General features: G+C 41.6%; 1 protein-coding gene across 5 annotated transcripts in view; it reads right to left on the bottom strand.

The window, feature by feature from the left end:
* The window catches only part of cadm1a (cell adhesion molecule 1a), a 291,106-nt gene that overhangs the window by 65,764 nt on the left and 202,544 nt on the right, over positions 1-22,798 (bottom strand). For all 5 annotated transcript variants that reach the window (XM_061752060.1, XM_061752059.1, XM_061752058.1 and 2 more), the window contains exon 2: positions 11,410-11,427. In XM_061752060.1, coding sequence (XP_061608044.1) covers positions 11,410-11,427 — 18 coding nt within the window. The remainder of the gene's footprint in view (positions 1-11,409; positions 11,428-22,798) is intronic.

Genomic DNA, 22,798 nt, shown 5'->3' on the forward strand with positions numbered 1-22,798 from the left:
TGGGTTTTTGATCTGAGACTAAAATTGAAATATGAAAAATCTGGCATTTATGTGTTTTTGCTTTTTGATTGACCATTGAAAATGGACAGAGCAAATGATACATGGATTCATACTGTGACTAAGTTTTGGTGAATCATAATTTATCGAGTGGGTATTAGCTGGAATTTGAACGGTTTTATCTGGAAATCATACAAGAAAGTGGCAAAGAAGTTGTGTTAGAGCTATAAATGAAAAACATACGACATTTTCATTCATAACAAACTTAGTTCGTCATAACAGTGTCTTAGTTGTCCCTTCTGAAATCTAGAGGAAGAGCATTTCATTGTTCTGCCTGTCACTATGAATTGCTGGCACAGACAAGTGAACAAATACAGTGTTCCCTCGCATATTCACCATTTGCGGATTGCTCTATTTGCTGTTTTTGTGCTCAGGCCAAAACCATGTCTAATATCAAAGTATCGCTTCGGCGCCATCTTGTGGCTAACTGTGAGGCAGATGTGCTACCCGCTAGTCCGCCGTGCTGCTCTGGCCTGGGTTCCAATTTTCCAAATTAATATTGGCAGGCGTGACATCACTGCTCCAAGGTAAATTGCATCACTTTGTTTGGCACAATTCGCACTCAACCGTCGACATCAGCATAGAACAACATGATGCGGCCAAGAGACTAAACAGCGAGAGCCACAATGGCGCAGATTGGTCACGGCAGTAGCAACAACACAAACAAAAGAGACTATTATTCCATTATGCGCTTCCTTTAAAATGTCACGCAGGATTTAATAGCTTGTAAACACATGACAGGGGACGTGAACCCGTCTAACAATACGTACAATTAAGACGAGGTGTGAGCGGATGCTTGACAATAAATAAATACAAATGTAAAGTGGTAATGAAATGAAAATGACAGACTGACATGAGGATTAGCGTTTTTTTTTTCTATTTCCGGCAACTCTTTTATGCTTCAATCCTTCGCAGCAGCCATTTATGCGCAAAGCAAACTCGCTTCCCCCTCGTCAAAAAGCAAGCAGCCGAGATGATGACATGCCAAAAACAGTTTGAGGCCGCTAATACGGCAGCGTTAATTTCCTAACGAGTATCTTCCTCGCTGTCATGGCGACCATCTGTGTGCCCGACATACAGCTGTTACGGAACATGGCGTGGCGAAATCATATTAAGTCGGAGCAGTGGGCGAGCCCCCGCCACCTCCCCGACTGGCCACCGCCTGACAACTTTCATTTTGTTTTGGCACGCTGTGACTTTTTGACACGAGCGGCCAGCGGTTGACGTCTTTGACCCTCTTCAGCGCCACGGGTCAAATATTTACTGGCCTTTTTTCTGGGAAAAATACTCAAATGTCAGTGGAGAAGCAACACGGGATGAACTCTTAAAAGGGCACACAGTTTGAACTGTATCTTATTGTAGAAGTCAGGATATGAAATGTTTGCAAAAGAACAACACCAAGATGCAACACCGTGTCGAAAATATTCATAATAGCCTTCATAAAAGCTTTCTACAGATTGATAACTAAACGCAAAGATCAATAATATCAATAAATAAATTGGTACATTTACAAGTGATAAAGAACTCTGGTAACAGCATTTCTTGTATTATGCTCTTATTCTGAAAGACAATTTGCACCACTTCCGGTAATGCAAGCGACTTAGCGATTGATAGATGGTAATTAACATCACGTAAATCTCTAACAACGCATTCTGGCGCAGAAAGTAATGGCAATTGCAAACAATGCTCTTACAGTATACTTGTGTGTCCCTACTCACAAAATTGAATTATTCCGTACACACGCCGCCGACTCAGTCGCAACCCGACCGGGGCGAAGCTGGGGGACTTGCGAATAAGCGAGTGGCTGCTAAGTATTGACATTTTATTTAGTGACTATAACAATTCCTTTAAATAAATAAAAAAAAAAAAAAAACGAGCAACAAATTTAGCGACTTGTTGGGGTGTGATTTGAGTCTTCTGGAGATGCTACGACTTCCTCCAGAGCAGGAGCGCTTCACTCCTCCGCAAAATATTTACTTTGTTGTTTCATACAAAAATGACATTCCCCTTTTGACATTTTTAACTGCCACACAAGTGGAAAAAGAAATTAACTGTGTAAGTTAAGCCCATTTTCAGTTGCGATCCCACAATCCGATTGCAACTCTCGACGACTGAAAAATTTCTTTTTTTTCTTTTCTAACGTCATGTATTTTAAAGATGTTACGTCATGTGAAGATGACGTATTTCTGACATGTGGTCACTCCGCAATGTTGTGTGCATCCGTTTTGATGTCTTGGGAAGCTTCACTACTTGTTTGTTGTCGTTTCTTGTTGACTCCCCGCGTGTCTCCATCGTAGCCAAATTTATTTGGTTTTAAACGACAGCGTCACTTGACGTGAATTATAATATACAGCTAACATTGTTTAATATTAGTCCGAAAATGTGTTTGTACAAATACGGACAAGTCCTTTCCCACTATGCATTTGTGTCAATTAATAAAACCCCACGGTAATACAGTAACATTTTGTTTGTTTACATTACACTGGTCACAGTTTTCTCTACCTTAAAAGCCACAATGAAATTCCAGTGTTACGATTTAAAGCCTACCCGTTGTCATTTGCGTCAAATGAAAGAGGGCCGTGATTAATTATCCCCAAATGAAACAAAATTACGCAGGTATGTAATCGCATCATCTGGACGAATCAACCTCAGGCGGTTATTTACAATATGGGGTGCCATTAAATATTCAGTCCGCGGTAATCGCATTTAAAAATATGCAATTCCTCAACGAAGGGCGGTGCTCCGTCTTTTGGCAATGATTTAATAATCTTATATTTTAATTGAATTAGCAAGATGTGATAAATGATGGTGGTCACATGCAGGTATGAGCACTGCGGGGGAAGAGTATTTAAAAATATATATAATAGGGCATGCCAGGGCTTTTTAATCTGGATGGTTTTTTTTTGTTTTAAAAAAATATTTATTTAAAAAGAAAATTGTGAGTTTTTGTGAGTGTATTTGCGAGTTTTGAACCGATCTCACTTAAGTAGACCCCCCCCCCGTCACTGAGGAAGCCTTACATCCGATGTTGCCGGGCGAGCTCTTAAAAAAAATCCCATAATACTCACAGAGACGACGGAATACACTTGGCACTTATACATGTGTCACCATGTTAAATCATGAGTGGACACGAATCAATAAAGAAGGATTTGCTGCGGGCGGCTATTGCATGCTAGCATAATGGGCCGGTGTCGAGAGGGCTTCCCGGCAATATAATATTTTGTCTTTGCTATTGCTCTTCTTGAAATAGTAGCAAAGTATAGGGGTGTTTATTTGAGGAAATACTGTATCCAGCTTTTCTTTTCTGCATGGTTAAGAATGTGTTTCCACTAATTAGAGCCGACACTGTCTTCAATCGGCTGCCGATACGAGACACCTTACTTGCCAAAGTCCATTTAGCATGTCCTTTTCCTTCCATTTAGTGATTATGTGTGTGTGTATAATGTGCACTGTACTGTGCAAATAGCACATCAACACACTCAACTCATTTACGGTAAGTTTTATTCCTAAAACTAAAAAGAAAAAACAAAAAGAACATTCAATTCAAACATTTTTGAATTTTTGACCATATCTGGCTTTGGATTATACGTTGCTTTTTTTTCATGTCATAATAAACTTCCTTGTTTTTTTTTCAATATTTTGAATGGGATGACCGCTCTAAAAGTTCTGAACTTCTGCTTCCGTGTTAATGTTGCGCAGACGTAGCTTAACTACCCATGGTGCTGTCATATTAGCTTATTTAGAAAGCAACTAGGACACGCCATCTGCATCAATCACGGCGTAATTTGCGGCCACGTAGTCCACTTACACGGACATCTGAACTGATATTTTGTTTTATATACAGTATTTCCAAAAAGTACTGTAAATACACTCCTTACATTTTTGGAAATACTTTATCTTTTCATGTGACAAGACAAAAAAAAAAAATGACAGTTTGCTACGATGTAAAATATTTAGTGAACAGCTTGTATAACAGTGTAAGTTTACTGTCCCCTCAAAAGATCTCAACGCACAGCCATTATTGCCTCAACCACTGGCAACAAAAGTGAGTACACCCCTAAGTGAAACTGTCGGTCAACTTTTTTTTAATTTACTCTCGTTCGTTTTACTTTTTTCCCCCTTTTTGTCTGCAAGGTTATATGGTTTACGCCAAGACTGGTAAAAACCAAGAAAGATCCAGTTCTATCTCGTCCAGAAAGGAATTCATAAATTCTTAACGATCAATCATGGTCTTGCCTCATTTCAAGTTCGAACATTTTCAAGCTCAGAGGTATTCCCGCAAGGTTCCACGTGTAACGGAAACACCGGCTGACACTACAAACTCTTCATATTCCACTCAAACGCGTATTGGTTTATTCATCAGGCCTGCTCCCGCAAAGTGAAGAAGCACTTCAAGGAGAGGCGCCCTGTGGCGCTCGGCTACGATAAGAGGGACGCGGGCGAGATGCTGCAGTGTCCTCCAGCTGCCTTCCCCCCCCCCCCCTCCACAGTCATTCTTCCGCCGCAGTCGATGACGCCGTACTTTTGTTTATCCGGTCCCCGCCTCGGACCCCCGTTTTCCTTCCGTTGAACGATACCTCCGCTGCCTTCGCTGACACATTAAAACGCAGACGGCTTAGCTTGGATGCGTTGGCATCGGAGGCGTGTGCTGTCAACACGTGACGTGACTCAAGCGTGGCAACAGACAATGAAAACGCACAAACGCACACATGTCCGCCCACCACTCAAGCCATCTTGACTCCTCCTACCTCTTCCACATGACCCTCCACATTTTCCTCATCATTCGCGACATTGCATCCTTTCTTACCTTTCTATTCCCTGTACCATGCCTATTCACATTTTTTTTTAACCACCGAGAAATGGGGAGGGTTTCTTGTCAATTCAAAAGAAAAAAGATTCAAATGACTCAGATCTCAAATCAGCTTTCCCTATTAATATGAATGAAAACGCCATGAAGTCGTTTTTTTTAAATAAGAAACATAGCACTGTACAACAGGACTGTACTGCACAAAAGCATGGTCATAACATAAAATGGAATGTAAAGAAATAAATAAATGGCTCAATTTATTCCTTCACTGTATTTTTTACCTTTTTCATCGCGCTCCATTTTTTTAATTATTTTTTATTTATTATACACATACAGAAGGTCCACAGCTTAGAAACTCTTATCGCCCTTGGCTGGTGTTAAATAGCCTTTATCGACTCCTGCATTCAGAATAGTCCATATCGTTAGCCTAACAGCATAATTGCCTGAGTCATTTTTAATTTACTGTCACAATAAGGTAAAAAAAAAACACCAATGTGCTTTTTCTTCTGAGTTATACTAATCCGCAAAGGTTGAATCGAGGCAACTGGACCCCCCTTTTTTCTCAAAACGAAAAATGACTTGGGCAATTATGCTATTAGGATAACGATATTGTAAAAGTATTCTACTTGTACTTTCACATTTACAACTGAAGGTGGTCGGCTTTTGTGACGTTCGCTGCCACCATTCCGTGGCAAAGTGCTTGAAGCTCACGTAGGTCCAATTTTTGCTACCAAGGGACAGATCGAAAAACTGTTTTGACTGTTTTGTCAAATGCTTTACACGATCAGGATTTTTGGGGCCGATCACTGAGTTTAAAAAAAAACGATATCTGATCACCGATCCGATCACAAGATGGAGCAATGTGTCTATTTACATGACTTGTTCATTCACCGTATATACTTGTGTACTGTATACTATCATCAACAAAAGTATTTTCTAATCAGGTCATGTATTCTAATCAGTCAGGTCAAACCAACATGACATGACAGAAATAATGCGTGCTAACCTACTGTAATTAAAGAACTTTATCGTAATTAAATTACTTCACACACACCGAAACTTTAAAGCATGATTCGACAGAACGGCAGCATGTTTACGTACAACCGTACAAAGCTTGCTAGGCTACATAAAATTTTTTTGCCTGCTTGCGAGCCGTATCGTATTAAAAGTACGTGAACATACCTCAACCAATCCTTGAATGAAAGTCCTCTTCCGAGCACCGGTGACCACCAAAACACGTTTTCCCCCATTTTATTCTTATAATACACACAACACAATCCATTGCTGTTGTCGTCGCCATGATAAAGAGTGTATCCTGTCGCGTTTGAGTTGACAAGATAAAGCCCAGTGATCGTAAAAGACGGGATGCGCTGGTATCGGAATACAATATTTTATTGCAATAGTCTGACATAGTGCAATCGTGAAAGACCAAATGTGTCTTGTAGTCTGATCCACGCATTACGTGTTGTTTGTCCCACACCGCCGACATGTTTTTTAAAAAAGAAAAAACTTTATTGCCGGTCAGATATTTACAGTACTACGTCAAAAGACACACGACAAGACTAAAAATAAACTAGCTTTTGGATTCAAATACTGTACACGATGGTGGAGTAAATGTCTTTTGCGGAGCCGATCATTGATCGGATCGGCGAATTATGACAAAGCCGATCAGCATAAAATGCTAATTATCAGCCGATACCGATCGGTGTAAAGTCTACTCTTATCTGGTTCTCTTGGTTAGTTATTGCATGTCCTTACCGGGTTTTATTATTTAAAAATAAGCAGCACAAAGGCATACAGATCCACCATTATGCAAGGCCGTGCAGCTGAACAGGACGGGTTTAAAAAAGAAAAAGAAAAACTGTTTTCATAAAGTGTAATTACTGTACATCGGGACGAGCCGAGAATGATCCTTGCAAAGCTTCGAGGTAGAGATTTTGCGTTGACCTTTTTTGTAATCTAATTATTGAAATTATTGGTGTGTAACCATTTTTGCAAAGATTTTTTTTTTTTAAAGAAAAATGACTGTGTGTGTGTGAGAGACAATGTAACGTCAACAAATCCCATTCCCAATCAATAGCCCACATTTGCAACACTTGTTTCCTGAGATGTCCGGACGACTTTGGGTGGGTGTGGCCTTCCGAGAAGCGAACGGGGCAATCGGAAAGCTCGAAACGCTGACGGCTAATTTGCTTGCGTCCGTCGTCAAGCACCTCTGATTATCCGTTCTGTTTCTGAGACGGCGAGGACAACAAAGGAAAGGCTGAAATTGCATCCTGCGATGCTGATGGATAAAGATAGACGACTTAACAAACAAGATTCGTATCAGCCCTACATAAATGAGCAGGGCCATCTTTAATATTCCGGACTGGATGTCGCTTTTCATAAGAGGTGGGCGGCGGGCATCTGGTTATGATAATATGCTAATAAACTACAAACTGTTTTTCAAGGCATCCAACTGAAGGTTACAGGCAGAGGCGGGCTGCTGCGGGGCGTCCGCTACTTGCGTTTTTAAGCACGTCGAGACGGTTGCAACGGGACAAATAAACAACGGTGACAGGACGGAGACGGTGTGTGGACGCAGCGGGGCTTTGTGCTAATTAACGGTCAACAACACTGTGCCCCTGGACGCTGTCAGCGGTCCCGCGGAAGACGACACCACGGGAAAATACAGCAAGTGTATTTTTGGTAAATTGGGAGGAGTGTCAGAGGCCTGCTGGGGGATAACACGCAAAAACAGGTTTTGCTGTTAGTGTAACCGTATTGGACAAGCTGTCAATGCGAGCTGAAGTGATTTCGCAGAGCCGCAGCTTCCGTTTTTTTTTTTTTCCGTGGGGTGGGGTGGGGGGGGGGGGGGAGCATCACTTGAGCTTTGGGAAGTCGCTTTAGTCATAGCGTGTTAGTGAAACTGCCATTCGACTGCCTCCTTCACACACCTCCATCGATTAGCACCGGAGAATCCTTTCACACACTCGCACACAGTGGAAAAATAGAACACCGGAACACTGCTTGAGTGCTTATTTTTCTTTCCACAAAATGCTCTTCTGGCTTACTGGGGGCAACCATGTAATGCTTCACAATCAGGACAAAAAGGGGGGCTGTGCCTCAACCATTAGCCGCCAGGCTTCTGATAGCTAGCAAATTTGAGGAATTTTCAAAGTTGGAAACTTCATGGGAATTGATGGGAATCCGATCAAAGGTTGGCTCACCACACATCTTTCTCATGCGTACACATCCCTACATGTTTGAGCTGGGAAAAAATATCCGCTTAAAGCCTATGGTGGAATTTATCCCACTGCGTCGTCGTACAACGTGACGAGAGGCGCTAGCCGCCAGCTAGCTTAGATGCTAACAGGCTCGGCCCTAGCAATAATGACTACGTAACCCCCAATTGTACCAGATAACCACTGATGTCAACAAAGGCACTCAGTTTTCTATATCTTGTGAGCAAGGGGGGACTCGAAAACAATTGAGTGTCTCACATTTGTCAAGGATACTGGGCCAATTTCCTAGTAGGGTTTAATCATAATACAAACCAAATGGCCAACGTCCTCTTCAATTCCGGGCAGACTTTTTTTTCATGTGACCTTTCATTAAAGACACGTCCACCCAAATTCATGTCGATTGGTCGCACTTCCCAGGGGGTGCTACTGAGCCAGTTTTAGGGTAGTTATGTTTTTGACGTTTAAAATACAACACAGGATACATGCGCTTACAAAAAAAGTATGCATTTTTGGGAATGTTGAATCACCCTAAACAGGGGACACATCAAAAATAAATAAATAAATATTTTTTTTTATAAAAAGCTCCAAACCACTGTGTGAAAAAGGAACACTGTTTGCGTACATGTGAATGATTTAGCTGTGAATGTGTGTTTAGAGATGTGCTCTGTGCACACACGGATAAGGCTCCCTGCTCCAAAACCCCGCCACAGTCCTTCTCCATCCTCCTGACTTCTATTGATTAGCATACACGGCAAACATGGTTGCAGTTGACTGTAGTGACAGGTAAACTCAGGGAGCGCTGAGTAAATGTCTTGCAGTATTGTTTTTACAAAAAACAAACAAACAAAAAAAAAAAAACGGCAACCAATCCATTTAAACGGGGATGACTGCATCGCCTGTAAGCCACGCTCTGCTCGTTTTTCATTTTTTATGCCACCCACCTGCCTCAAATTTATGAATAATCCTTTTTTTTTTTTTTTTTTTTTTTTTAAATGTTTTTTTTGTTGTTGTCATAGTTCTCAAAAAGTGCCAGTGAGCAGAGCTCAATGCAATAAAAGGAAACACATTTCGGAAGAAAAGACGACCCGGAAAGAAATGCTTCATTATCTTACTTTAAAAACGAGTACAGTGGTGCCTCGACTTACCACTTTAATTCATTCGCAAAGCACTCATGTCTCAGATCAACTTTTTTTTTTTTAACTCAATGAAAATGTTCCAGCCGCCCGCCCCAAAATAAAAAAAGAAAAATAGCACTGTACAGAATAGAATAACAAAGTAGAAAGGAAAAAAATAATGTATTTCCTTAAGAGCGACATTTTTTTCAGATCACTTTCACTGAACTTAATCTTTTTCGCCACTCTTTCAAGAATATTCTCAATCTTTCATTGTTCGTGATCCGCATCTTAGAATTTTTGTTGCCATGTTTTGCTTCAATTTAATAAACATTGTGCTGCTCCTTCTGGTGTGTGCACCTTGGCCACAAGGGGGCAGTGTAATGCAGTAATATTTATCATTTTCCAGAGGATAAAGAATATAGTCGTGAGTATTGTTATATCATGTCTACATGTGTTGCTCTACCGCTTGTGTTGAAATAAGTGTTGCTTTAAGGGTCGTAATATCGTGACACCGATGCTATTCGCTAGCATTTTACATTGTTAGCATTACGTTAAACAGACTTTTTAAAGGCAATATGAGGATTTTTGTTATCTTTGTTTTATGTTTATGTTTGAAACCTATTTCTAAATGATATTTTCAATATTTGCCAAACAACTGCCTCGTGAAGTGAAAATTCGGCTGAATGATGGCTTGTATCATGACAAACTCGTAAGTCGAGTCACTTATATCTCAAGGCACAAACGTACTGTAAATGTGCTCGTATTTTCGTCGCACGGTGTTGGGTCGCTCCACAGGAAAAAAAACAAGTAGGTGAATTTGTGAATAGTGAACTGTGAATACATGGGAAATTACTGTTCCCACTTTGTTTACTTCCGATGTTGACGGCTTGGGTAGTTGTTTCAGTTGTTTGGTAAACGTAACCACATAATACTGGATAGGACTCCATTACAAATACTTGGAAAGAGTCTAAACATAAACAGCAGTTGGAATCCAACTTCAGTTGACGATTTAGTTGTCGTAGCCGACCGACCTGCCCGGCATTCGGATGACCGAGAGGCCCGTGGAGGACTGGTCTCGGTCCAATCAAACCAAGCGGTGGTGGAGAATGTGGTTGGGGGGGACGTCACGTGGGAGCTCGCTGGCTGTTCAAGTGTAATTCATGCACATATAAATAACTGTCACTGGCGCGGCTAATTAGATTAAATAGCTCGGTGGAGAGGGGGAGCCAAGCTATGACTTGATTTACTGGCTGAGGAAATACATATATTCCTATTTATTTCTATTTCTATTCATTTGTCGTATTGGAGCTAGAAGGCACACAAACTTTACTTAAAACTTGTTTCAACAGGTTTCCGAAAAACTAGACCAGTAGCGAGTCACAACGTTATTGTTCCCATACTTAAGGCTAATACCGAGCAAAATGTGAAATGAAAAAAAATCTAAATAAATAAAAAAGACAAGTGGTGCCTTGACACATCACTTTAATTTGTTCTGTGACCACGCTCGTAACGCAAAACACCACCTGGGGGGAGTATAAGACAGACAGACAGACAGAAAGATATACCATTCATTCATACGTTTTGACTCCTCGCAGCTCATCAGTACGGCACTAGAGGATAAAGACTATATAACTGGGAGCAGTGTTATATTGTCTGTCTACGTGCTGCCGCACCTTTTGTAATTTATCATTAGCATTAAGCTAGTAGACTGAAAGGCTAAACTATGTTGTTTCAAACACACAAGCTGTAATTCTCAGTTTTTTTTGTTTAGTTTGACAGTAGACTTTATTCAACAGCTTTAAGCTTTTTTAGCACTCGTGTCTCAAGTCTGCGTTCGTAAGTCAAAGCAAAGAAATGGCTCGTATCTCAATAAACCCTCAAGTCACTTGTATCTCAAGGGTCCACTGTACAATAATGAAAATAAAAATAATAATAGCAATCAAAAATAGGAACGTAATTAAATTCAGACCATGTGATGATACAGTATATACTGTAAATAAAAAGGAAATACATTTTTATGCAATGCTTAAAAAACAGAATAATCCAATGCAAAAAAAAACAACCACAAACGACTACAATATTGTGGACATGGCTGTTGGAAAATTGAGGACAGATACAAACGCATGGTGGTGAAAATGTGTGGAAAAAAGAGAAGGAAGATGACAACTTTGAGAGAATGTAAGAAAACGTAATGGACTGAACCTACCTGGAATCTGTGCAGCTCCTGCATTGGAAGGAGGAGAAAAGAGGGCGTGGGGGGAGAAAGAGAAAGGAAAGTTAGCATTCAGAGATTTATGGTCATTTCTACAGAGGCTCATGCTGTTATCATATAAATAAAACGAAACGCAGGAGGGAGGGACGAGCTTTTGTGCGGTTTCGCCACGGAAAATGCAAATGGTTCATCATTAAACGCTTATTAGACATACGGGCGGTCGTTGACCTTTGAATGTAAGCAGAGTTTAAAAAAAAAAAAAGGGTAATAAAAGAGTCGCCTATAAATTGAAAGTGAATATTCACTTCACTGCAGGATTTTTGGAATAATGGCAAGAATAGAGGCAGGGTGGACGGAATATAAAAGTGGCGTAGCTCCCCTCCGCATAAATGTGGACGTACACAGCAAACAGGCTCAACAGTTGATTCTTTAACTAATTCACTGCCCCGGACATTTATGTATATTCGTCAACTGGAATGCAACCGTTTACTGCCAAAGACGAATATATTTGTCAAGTACGTTTTTCATTGGGTAGGGCTTGTCAAATTCAGATTTGTACACCACTGCAATAACTAACAGATCCCTGTCGGTGGCGGCATTGCATCGCTTTGGATTTGAGAGCAGCATTCAGCAGAGCTTTTGAGTTGAAGATAGAGAATAGCGGGAGAGTCTCGGCTTGTCATATCAATTATGAGGGAGAGAAATGCCGACTTGTCGGAAGTTGGAAAGGTTTAAGCACCTCACACTTGAACAGAGAATGTATGTGGATAGTATATGTGTGAAAAATTCAAGAAAATGTGTGTCGCGATTGTGAGAAAAGATGATGCAGGTCATTGAGTGACTGGCAAACGCCATGCAAACTTATGAGCACAATTGTACATATATGGAGTCATATGTACCCCTGTCATATTGCAATGAAAGTGTAGGATACACCGTTTTCATAACCTCAAGGTGGCATACTAGAATGAAAGTGTACAACTTTTTCATAACCTCTAAGTGGCGGTGGCATAGTGGAATGAAAGTATATTGCTTTTTCACAACCTCTAGATGGCGGCATGCATTTATAAAATGTGAAAGTCTTTTTTTTTTTTTTTTTCCACGGCCCACGCGATCAGAACCCGAGTGGTGTTCTCTTATTGGACTTCTGTGCTCATCATGGATTGTCCATAACGAACACCATGTTCAAGCATGTTGGCACGGTGGACGACTGGTTAGAGCGTCAGCCTCACAGTTCTGAGGACCGGGGTTCTATCCCCGGCCCCGCCTGTGTGGAGTTTGCATGTTCTTCCCGTGCCTGCGTGGGTTTTCTCCGGGAACACCGGTTTCCTCCCACATCCCCAAAACATGCATTAATTGGAGACTCTAAATTGCCCGTAGGTGTGACTGTGAGTGCGAATGGTTGTCTGTTTGTATGTGCCCTGCGATTGGCTGGCAACCAGTTCAGGGTGTACCCCGCCTCCTGCCCGATGACAGCTGGGATAGGCTCCAGCACGCCCGCGACCCTAGTGAGGAGAAGCGGCTCAGAAAATGGATGGATGGATGTTCAAGCATAAGGGTGTCCACACATGCACTTGGCACCAGGACACCCTAGGTCGCAGTTCGATGATCGACTTTGTGGTCGTGTCATCGGACTTGCGGCCGCATTTCTTGGACACTCGGGTGAAGAGAGGGTCGGAGCTGTCAACTGATCACCACCTGGTGGTGAGTTGGCTCCGATGGTGGGGGAAGATGCCGGTCCGACATGGCAGGCCCAAACGTATTGTGAGGGGCTGCTGGCAGAATCCCCTGTCAGAAGGAGTTTCAACTCCCACCTGTCATCCGTGAGGATCTCAGAGTAGAGCCGCTGCTCCACATCGAGAGGAGCCAGATGAGGTGGCTGGGGCATCTGATTAGGATGCCTCCTGGACGCCTCCCTGGTGAGATGTTCTGGGCACGTTCCACCGGAGGAGACCCCGGGGACGACCCAGGACACGCTGGAGAGAGAACGTCTTTCGGCTGGCCGGGGAAGGCCTCGGGATCTCCCCGCATGAGCTGGATGAAGTGGCTGGGGAGAGGGAAGTCTGGGCCTCCCTGCTAAAGCTACTGCACCCGCGACCCGACCTCGGATAAGCGGTAGAAAATGGATGGATGGATGGGTGGAAAGTCTTTTTCATTTTCTCCTATACCTGTGTGTAATTCGCACTATTGACTTTTGACAAATTTCTGGGTGAAAAAAATGCGCATTATACATGAGAAATGATGGTATGTGTTCTTGGTTACTTCCCATCACTTCAAATCTCACTAGTATCGGAGTTATTCTCTGTGCACTATCCAGCCTTGGAACAAAACGACAACGTTGGCCCGCGTTGCCGACGACCATCTTGCTGCCAAGTGGGCAGCGGGACACCTACTATGCAGCAGCTCTTGATTAGCGAACCTATTGCCTCTTCAACGTCAGCCAATGTTCAATCATGGTGATATTGTAATTAGCAGAGTGAGCGAGGCTGGGAGGCTACAATTAAGTGGAGGTGTTCGAAATGAGCGTGGAGCGAATGAGCGAGAGGGGTGGGGTTCCTCCACATAAGCGGCGGCACATTAGGAGTTCTGTGATAATTATCTGGAAGAAAATGTCGCTTTTGAATGCTTCCACCCCCCATAGAGTACCATTTTGCATGTATACTTTTGCTTGCAGAGAATGAAAAAGGTTATGAAATATATAACATTTTAACATATTTACAGCACTACTTATTTGTATGGTGTGTCCTCGTTTTACGATGGCTTTTCGAGTCTAAACCTTACCGTAGTCAGAAATACATGATGAAAGTAATTTTCAAAGACAGTGGGGCCTTCAGATAAGAGTTGTTGGAATGTGTATTTTAATGAAGAAAAATAGCAGTCCATAATACTGTACTTTATAAAACTGTCCAGTAATGACAATTAAACAGAATTTAAAAAAAAAAAAAAAAAAAGTCACACTCAATCAATTGAATGGCCATTGTGCTGCTCTTTTTGATGTGCCCACCTTGGCCACCTGGTGGCAGTATAAGACACAGACACATATACTGTTCATTGAGATGTCTAACTCATATGAGTTCATCAGTACGGCACTAATATTTATCATCCTCTGCAGAGGATAACAACTGAGGACTGTGAGTAGCGTTATATTGTCAAGTCAAAGGAAAAAATTAAAATCTCAATGAATTCGTAAGTCGATTCACTTATCTGAAGGCACCACTGTATTTGCGTCTCTTGGGTGCCGGCCTGTGCCGGATTTCGACGTAACATTCATTCATTCATTCTTGCCTTGCACTTTGCTGAAACCAAATATTAAGATTGGCATTCAGTCGACAAAAAACCTCAACCCTGGTTGCACAAGCTGACAAAACTCAAACACTGTCGCCTCATCCACCCTTCCCCAAGTTTAAGTATAGCAAGCAATAATGTGTTGATTAAATCTGAGATCAGCTGCCTAAGGGGCATGAAATTGGACATGATGAGTGTGGCACATTAAAAACTAATTATCAATAGCACCGATCCAATTGTCTTTCCTTTAAAGCAGTCACGGCGGTAAATCAAGTGTGGCGAATGGAACACTGTGTATCACAATCAGCTCTGGGTTAACAACCTTACCTGTATTCTGGTGGCTTCAACACATATTCATACTGTCATTTCATTACTGAACAGGGTTGCACTTCCTGCTCCCAACAAAACAAGCAATGTGTACGTTCTTGAGCTTAGCATACACTTGTATAACTAGACAATGTTGAGTCGTTGCGTGTTGTCAAGTTAGATTTCCATTTTGGGCAGATTAATGTGACAAATGCATCCCATCCGTACTCATAATCCCCCCCCCCCCCCCCCCTCCCCCCAGGTACTTATTTACTGACTAATTGGCTACATTAACGGATGAAGTCAAGGCAGCTGGTTTGTTTAAATGGAAGACTAATCTAAAATGCAATGAGAATCTTGTATTTCATTGTCTTTACCCGCAACCGGATGCACCAGTGCACAGCCTTACCATTGGACACTGGACCCTGAATCAGTCAGGTTGTCCCCAAAACCTTCCCAAGCCCCAGCACCACTGAGCACCCTTAAAGGTTATCCGACTTTTAGGGTGATTAGTTTTGGGCTACCTTGGATGTTCTGACTTTTTTTTTTCCAGGTCCAGAAAGCCATAAAACTTATATTGGAGGAACACTAGCACCCAAAATTGGCATCAGATTAAACTTCTGAAGGGATTCAATTATTAGCCAGCTAGCCAGTTTCAAATAGTAACCCCAAAATAGGTGTTACTACAGGTGCTGCCAAAGCCCCAAATCATTCCGGATGGGCATAAAGCCTTCCAAACCCACACTAAGCACTCAAAACTGGCACTGAATCTAATATTTGTTGGTGTTCTATTGAGACTTGGCTCGTTTCCACACAATCTTTGGAGAGGGTCTTGGCAAATAGTAAAAGTTTCTTTAAAGTGGCCTCATACGATTCACAGAACTGACGCCAGTTAGGATTGCATTAGTTTGGTGGAGGTCTGTCATCTATTCAGTTCTCATCTCATTTATCGGCTGTCGGACTGTCTCACAAAAAATAACTTTGCAGCAAAAGGTCAGTAATAGCGTGGTTACTTTGCACATTAATTAAGTGACCTAAAATGAGACGGTCTACGTTTTCAGCTGTTGTTCCAACCACTTCCGAAGGACACTTCCAACCGTGTGGTTGCTAAGAGACTTGATTGCAGGACTGTTTATGAACCGGCCTCTCGCAACAAAGGGATTTCAGCTCTCTTCTGCACTGAGCTGTAATGCGACTGTCACTTGACGTAACCTAAGAGGTATAAACATAGCCTAAACTCCTCTCCGATTCCCATTGCAGCTTCTTCCTCCTTTCCAATGCCCCTCTCGTCCACCAACGCCCCCCCACCCCTCCCTTCCCAGATGCTGCTTACCCATCCACGCTTCGTTTTACCTCTGGCTGTCTCTGGGACACAGCGATTAGAACGTCGGGGTCTGTCCCGCCGATAAGGCCGTGAAACCCACTTTGTAGCCTCGCTCCACCAACAGCCACTTCAAACAACCGCGCTTGCCTTGACCGCGCTGGATAGAACCGGCCGGAGAAACAAGTCAACGCAATAAAGCCCCATTCGTGACAGTAAAACTTTATGCGTCAAGCTGCTTCTTACTGCTAACATTTTTGCATGCTTGTTTACAGTCCCATCTGGTGGATTGTGTACACAAAGTGTTACAGAAATCATTGTGCTCACACGCTGCAGTTCATTTAAAAAAAAAAAAAAAAGTCCTAAAACATTCTTCACAAATCATGTGCTTCAGTTATGTTTACACTTGATTCACTGATAATTGAAATATCCAGAATTAAAACAGCATGCACAACAGATTGTCCAAACAAAATTCAGACTTTGTATGTCTGAGTCATTTTTCTACCACTTTAAAACTCCTCACACAAACCTGGCTTTTTTTTTTTTTTCCAGTGATGCGGCGTAGCAAAGGCGATTTTAGAGGGGAAAGATAGGAGAAAGCCGTGACCAGGGCTTAATAAAGCCCTAAGAGCAAGAATTTTAAAAAGGACACACCGCGCCAGTAATGGTCATTTTAATCGATTCATTGATCGTTAAGAATTAATAAGATATGTGGAATTAATTGCTTCTTCAAAGCAATGGAAGCAAAACAGAGTGTGATTTAGTCTCAGTCAGACAGTCTCAATTTGTTTGCAGTACGACCAAAATACCCTTGTCGTCTTTGAAGCTGGATAAATATCGCCGTCACCTAGGCTTCCTTCCGCCTTATTCATTTGTTTCCTACTCTCAGTGACGCTAAATACGGTACGATAATTACAATTTGAAACGGTAACACTAACCGCTGTACATTTGATCACACTTACTGTAATTTCTCGTGTGTAATGCGCACCCTTGTATAAAACGCACCCCGAAAGTTCACCTCAAAATTCTGGAAAACCCTTCTACCCATGTATAATGCATTTTGCAAACAATATTTCACAAATTCTGCCAGGGTATCTAAACTTATGAGCACAACTGTACATATATATATATATATATATATATATATATACATATATATATATATATATATATATATATGCAGTCATACGTACCCCCTGTCATATTGGAATGAAAGTGCAGGCTACACCTTTTTTATAACCACTAGGTGGTGGTGGCATTTTGGAATGAAAGTGCACAGCTTTTTTATAACTACGAGATGGTGGCATACATTTATAAAATGTTAAAGTTTTTTCCATTTGCCCCTATCCTATACATATGTATAATGCATAGTATTGACTTTTGACAATTTTTTGGGGGAAAAAATGCGCATTATACACGAGAACTTACGGTAATTGGTTGACAGTCTCATCCTTACGCTCTACGCTACGGCGACATTATTCTTCTCAATACAACACTAGCGTCAAAACAGTAGTTCAGAAAACTCAACAGATTAACTCATTAGATCTCATCACTCAAATAACTGATTGTTATTTTCTCACTGGAGTTAAAATTTAGTCAAATCCCAAGCCCTAGACATAAGTAAATCAATTGCAGCAGTCCTGACACGAATCTTTCCAAGACTTTCTAAGTCGGTTTCATTGGTACTGACATATCACGTTTCGAGGCTACAGACAGCGCGGGATGAACTAGCTTGAGGATCGACACTAGAATATGTCGTCATGCTGCACGACAAGGAACACTCAGTTACTGTCGTACACACTTTTTAGATTTGTTTTAAATTCATGGTCCTGGAAGTACTTTTCCTACAAATATTTACTGTAATTATGACTTTACTACTGCGCTAGCCTAGGTTAGTGATGGACTACGGCATTATGTACGAATATGGGGTCATGCGACCCAAGAAGGCACTCTTAGTTACCACAGTATTTACAATTTTTCCTTATTTTATATTCAAGTGTTTTTCATACAAATATTGACTGTTATCATGACATTATGACATTACTACTGCGTTACTGATAAGACTCCAGCAGGCTCCGACTTATACAAAATCCGGTTTGTCTCCATTGTCGTAAACGATGACTCCTTGTACTATCAAAGAGTAATATACAATTTCCCCGAACAGCTAATAAAAGGTACTCATCATCTCATCAGAAAATCAAATCTGAAATGAATAAAGAGCACATTTTCCATCTACTGAAATATTACCATGCAAAAACCGATAATCGGGGTGGAGGGCTCTGAGTCTAATCCTTGAGGTGTTTTAAAAGGGAAAAGACTTGGGGCCCCCTTATCTCAGGGGGTCAAGCGAAGGTCCACAACCATCAATTTTAAATGAGTAGAATGGATTTGCGGTAATGGAAACCCAATGGTTCCAGACAGCGTTGGGACCTGGTGGTGCGAAGAGACACCAAAGAGCGGGACGATAGGTGGACCACTCGACTGTGCGAGAGTAGAGAGGAAGTGGAGAAACTGATTTGGGGTTCACACTATGAAAGTCCTGATGCATGAGAAATCTAGCGGCGGGGCATTCATGTGAAGCCGTCTCTCTTTAGGGTTCGAATACTTTGAATTGCCTCCAATTTAAAATGCATCCATCAACACAAGCGGCGACCAGTGGTGCCTGTAAAACAAGTGACCTTGGAGGTTGGAGGAGAGATACTTCAGTTCGGAAGGTCGTATGGGAGAGTATAGAGATATCACATTGCCTGTTGGTGGCGGAAGCCTATTTTAGGTGTTAAACCGCTCTTGACAAAGGCACACCCAAACACAGACCTGCTAGAAATACTACCATCACTTTCTGTTACATTTCAGCTGGTCCAAACTGTGAGCACTGTAAAAAAAACAAAAAAAAAAAACACAGGTTTAAAGGTTTTCAGACACCATAAGGTTGCTATTATTACCTCAGCTAAGACAGTTACGTATATTAACACCCAGGGACTAAGTCGGTACTGATAAACCGCGAGAGAAAAAAACAGTATATAGTTTGTTTTGTTACAAAGCATGTGCTTCAGTTCCAGTTGCACTTTGTTTGATAGGAAAGAAACGATTAGAAACTGCAATTCAAATCCATCAGTGGGCATGCATTACTCCAAGTCTCTGCAACTTGGATTTCTAATGAAGTCTCGCCTGCCAGCATGGTCTGTCGAGAAAATATTGCGTCATTGTCCTTTTTTTTGACCAAATAAATCGCTATCTTGAGAGCTTAATCGAACAGAAAAGCTGAGGCCGGTTTCACTAAGCTACATGGAATTTGGTAGGCACGTCGATCATTAGTAAACCCACCAAAAAGTCCCAAGGCCCTATGTTCTAAAAACGAAGGGAAGTCCTGCCATTGTAGTTTGAAACAGCCATTAACGGGTCTTGTTGGCAATTTGCAGGGGTCCTTCAAAGAGGGACTTGACCAAGACATTTGGTCTGATTGCTGCAACATTTGAACCATACATACAGGCAACATTACATTGCCAAAAATTTGGGTTTTGTCATTACGTGAAGGCGTAGCATGCCATTACATCTTTGACAATTTACTATACAACACAAAGCTGGTTTAAAGCGTCCAGTTTGGGTTTATGTTTACAATTTCCAGATAACCCTCAAAGAGGAACTCGTCTGAGAGATTTTGTCTGATTTCTACCACGTATATGAGACCGAGAACTCTAAATTGCGAAAAAAAAATGTACTCATTGCATTTGGCTGGCACATAGCGTTAAAGTTTGATGACTCGCCAAACACAAACTACTAACTCAACCCGCCAATGTCAGAGCTTAACCAAACCAAAGTAAGTACTTTACAGCTAAGTGATCTTTTGACAAATATCCACATCGGTATATTCATTCTTTGTCGACCCTTTAAAAGTCCTTGGCTAATGGCAATATAACGTGGTTTTTTTTGGTTTGTTTGTCTGCTGTGTTTTACAGATTGAAATGCTTCACTCTCGGGGCTATTACGCAATGTACTCATTCCCTTCCAGCCTCGCTCTTTACTTAATTGAATCAGCCGGTGCCCATATCAGATGTTCCTTAACAGAACCCCTGAAACCTATCCACCCTTTTCCTAATACCATTAGCCGGGAGAAGCGGGCGAGCAAGATGGATGCTTTAATCCCGTCGCACAAAAGGAGCACGTGCCCTGCAGTCAGGACACAAGACGCAGCGTTCGCAATATTCCTCGCTCGGAGCAGTCGTCTTGACCTATCACCGCCTGATCAAGAGCTACAATAACAAGAGGCCATTTTCTGTGCGCGCACTCCCAAGTCACAGGCTCAATATAAGCAGGAGGAAATAAATTACCGCAACACGTTACAGTCGGCGGCACTTCATTTTCCAAGCTATCGCCGTCCCCTGTTAGTATAGTCCCCACGTCCGCATTGGCGCGGCGCGAACTGGCGCAGATACGTCGTAAAGTACGTCCAATCTGACACAATGGCAACGCAGATGAATGAGGTTCCATTCTTATTCCGCAGCCAATTTTCTGCTGTGTCAAACCGCAGCCCAGCTAAGGTGGTGGTACATTATTTCCGGCCTTGCTCAGGTGCAAGCTAATGTGGGCCACAGGGACCGCAAATAGTGAAAATCCGCAGATAATTGAGGGCCATTATAATTACACTGGGAAAAAAATTAATCTAAACCGCCAATAAGTGTTTTCGGGATTAATTACATTAAAATGGCTCAAAAAAGGAAGCAAGGTTGACTAAAATGAGCAGCATAGAGGCCAAAGGGTTTTAAGTGTATACTCCAGTGGTTTTATTTCCGCTCCCCTTGCATAAATATGACTCAAGGGACTGCTCTTATTCCTCCTCTCGAATGTTCCCCTTTTAGTCGTCTACCTTTTCATTCTTCCGTTCTCCAACACATAGAAGGAACGTGGTTTCCCACCCTCATTTAATTTTTTCATGCTGTCCAGAGTGGCGTGTAATTGAATCTGCAGAGAAAAGCATGAGCAGGAACAATTAGCTTAGTCGCTCACAATGTGGACATAGAGGCGTAGAGTAGAATAAGCACAGCGGGAGAGATAAAGCCCGAACGGAGCGGCACCGGAACGGCAAGAACAACACCGAGCACGCGTTATTCTGTTCCCGCAATAACCTTGACATCGGCGTCGTTTTATGATTCCGCTTACCTGGCGTCAGCGGTGCTATGTGAGGAAGTACAAATACTTTGTTACTGTCTTTCAGTAGATTTTGAAGGTATTTGTACTTTACTTCAGCATTTATTTTTCTGACTTTTGAAAACAAATATGGGTAATTTCTACTCCTTGGTCAAAATATATTTTTTGTTTCTTGGAACTTATTATATATATATATATAAGGTAGCAGCGTGGAGGAACGTAAACCAGGGAACTTTATAATGCATTATGAGGCACGAACCGAGATGTTCCCCATTTATGGTTTTAATTCTAATCATTGTTTGACGCTTAAAAAAATTCTCTGTCTAATCTGAAAAAACATACTAACTATGTAAAGTGTATGTTTTTCAGATAATTTTTTGTTAGTAGTTTGTTGCCTTATTTTTTTTTCCTTCTCAGTATGTGCACTATGCAAGATTATAAAATAAGGGAAACTATTTTGTGCGCAGTTTTAAGTACAGAGTGTCAGCACTTTTGTCACTTCTGTCAGATGTAAATGGCAGCAGTACTGTCAAGTTGCAACCACAGAAGTTGAACAATTTGGAGTTCGATATTTTCGGTAAAAAAAACAAATAAAACAAAACCTCAAGTTCATCATTTGTGAGCAGTCAGCGCGCAACGTCACTCGACCTACATTCAGACTGTGAAGGATTAATTTGTTTTCTAATTTCTGGAATGGAATGGCATCTGGTTGCAAAACCACTGAAATCAGGAGCAGTCTTATTTAAACTCTAATTAGCATGGCAGCGAAGTTGATGACTCACTATCCAACATGAAAACCTCAATAACCCAGGGAGAGAGCTTGACCAAAATATCCTTATTGATGAAACACTGCAGTTCAGAGAGAGCAAAATTACAATATAACAAATTGCTTTCAAATGACTTGTAATTAGTCATGTATAATACATCTCAAGTCTCTAGAACAAAATGAGCAAAATGATCAGGAAGTCTGCCAGTGCGGTTTGAAGCGGCCATCCTGACATCCACATGGACTTCTTTTTCTCAAACAGCGCAAACATCATTCACATGTCACACACACACACACACACTTTTATATACTCAGTCCCCGCTCCTGGAAACGTGCAGGGAAAGAGATCCACAAGATCCCTAAGGAGGCCGCACCATTTAAAGGCACAACACACTACATGCTAGGGTGTGTGTGTGTGTGTGTGTGAGTGACTTAATTAATTACACTTCATAAAAGAAGTTTATTTCTTGACATACTCTTTTTATTATGTTTTGTGTTTGTATTTTACAATTCGGGGTTATTTTTCTTTCTTGAAAACACGGAACAAAAATATTGGTGTTTTT

Source organism: Phyllopteryx taeniolatus, chromosome 17, assembly GCF_024500385.1.
Source record: "Phyllopteryx taeniolatus isolate TA_2022b chromosome 17, UOR_Ptae_1.2, whole genome shotgun sequence".
Taxonomy (NCBI): Eukaryota; Metazoa; Chordata; class Actinopteri; order Syngnathiformes; family Syngnathidae; genus Phyllopteryx; species Phyllopteryx taeniolatus.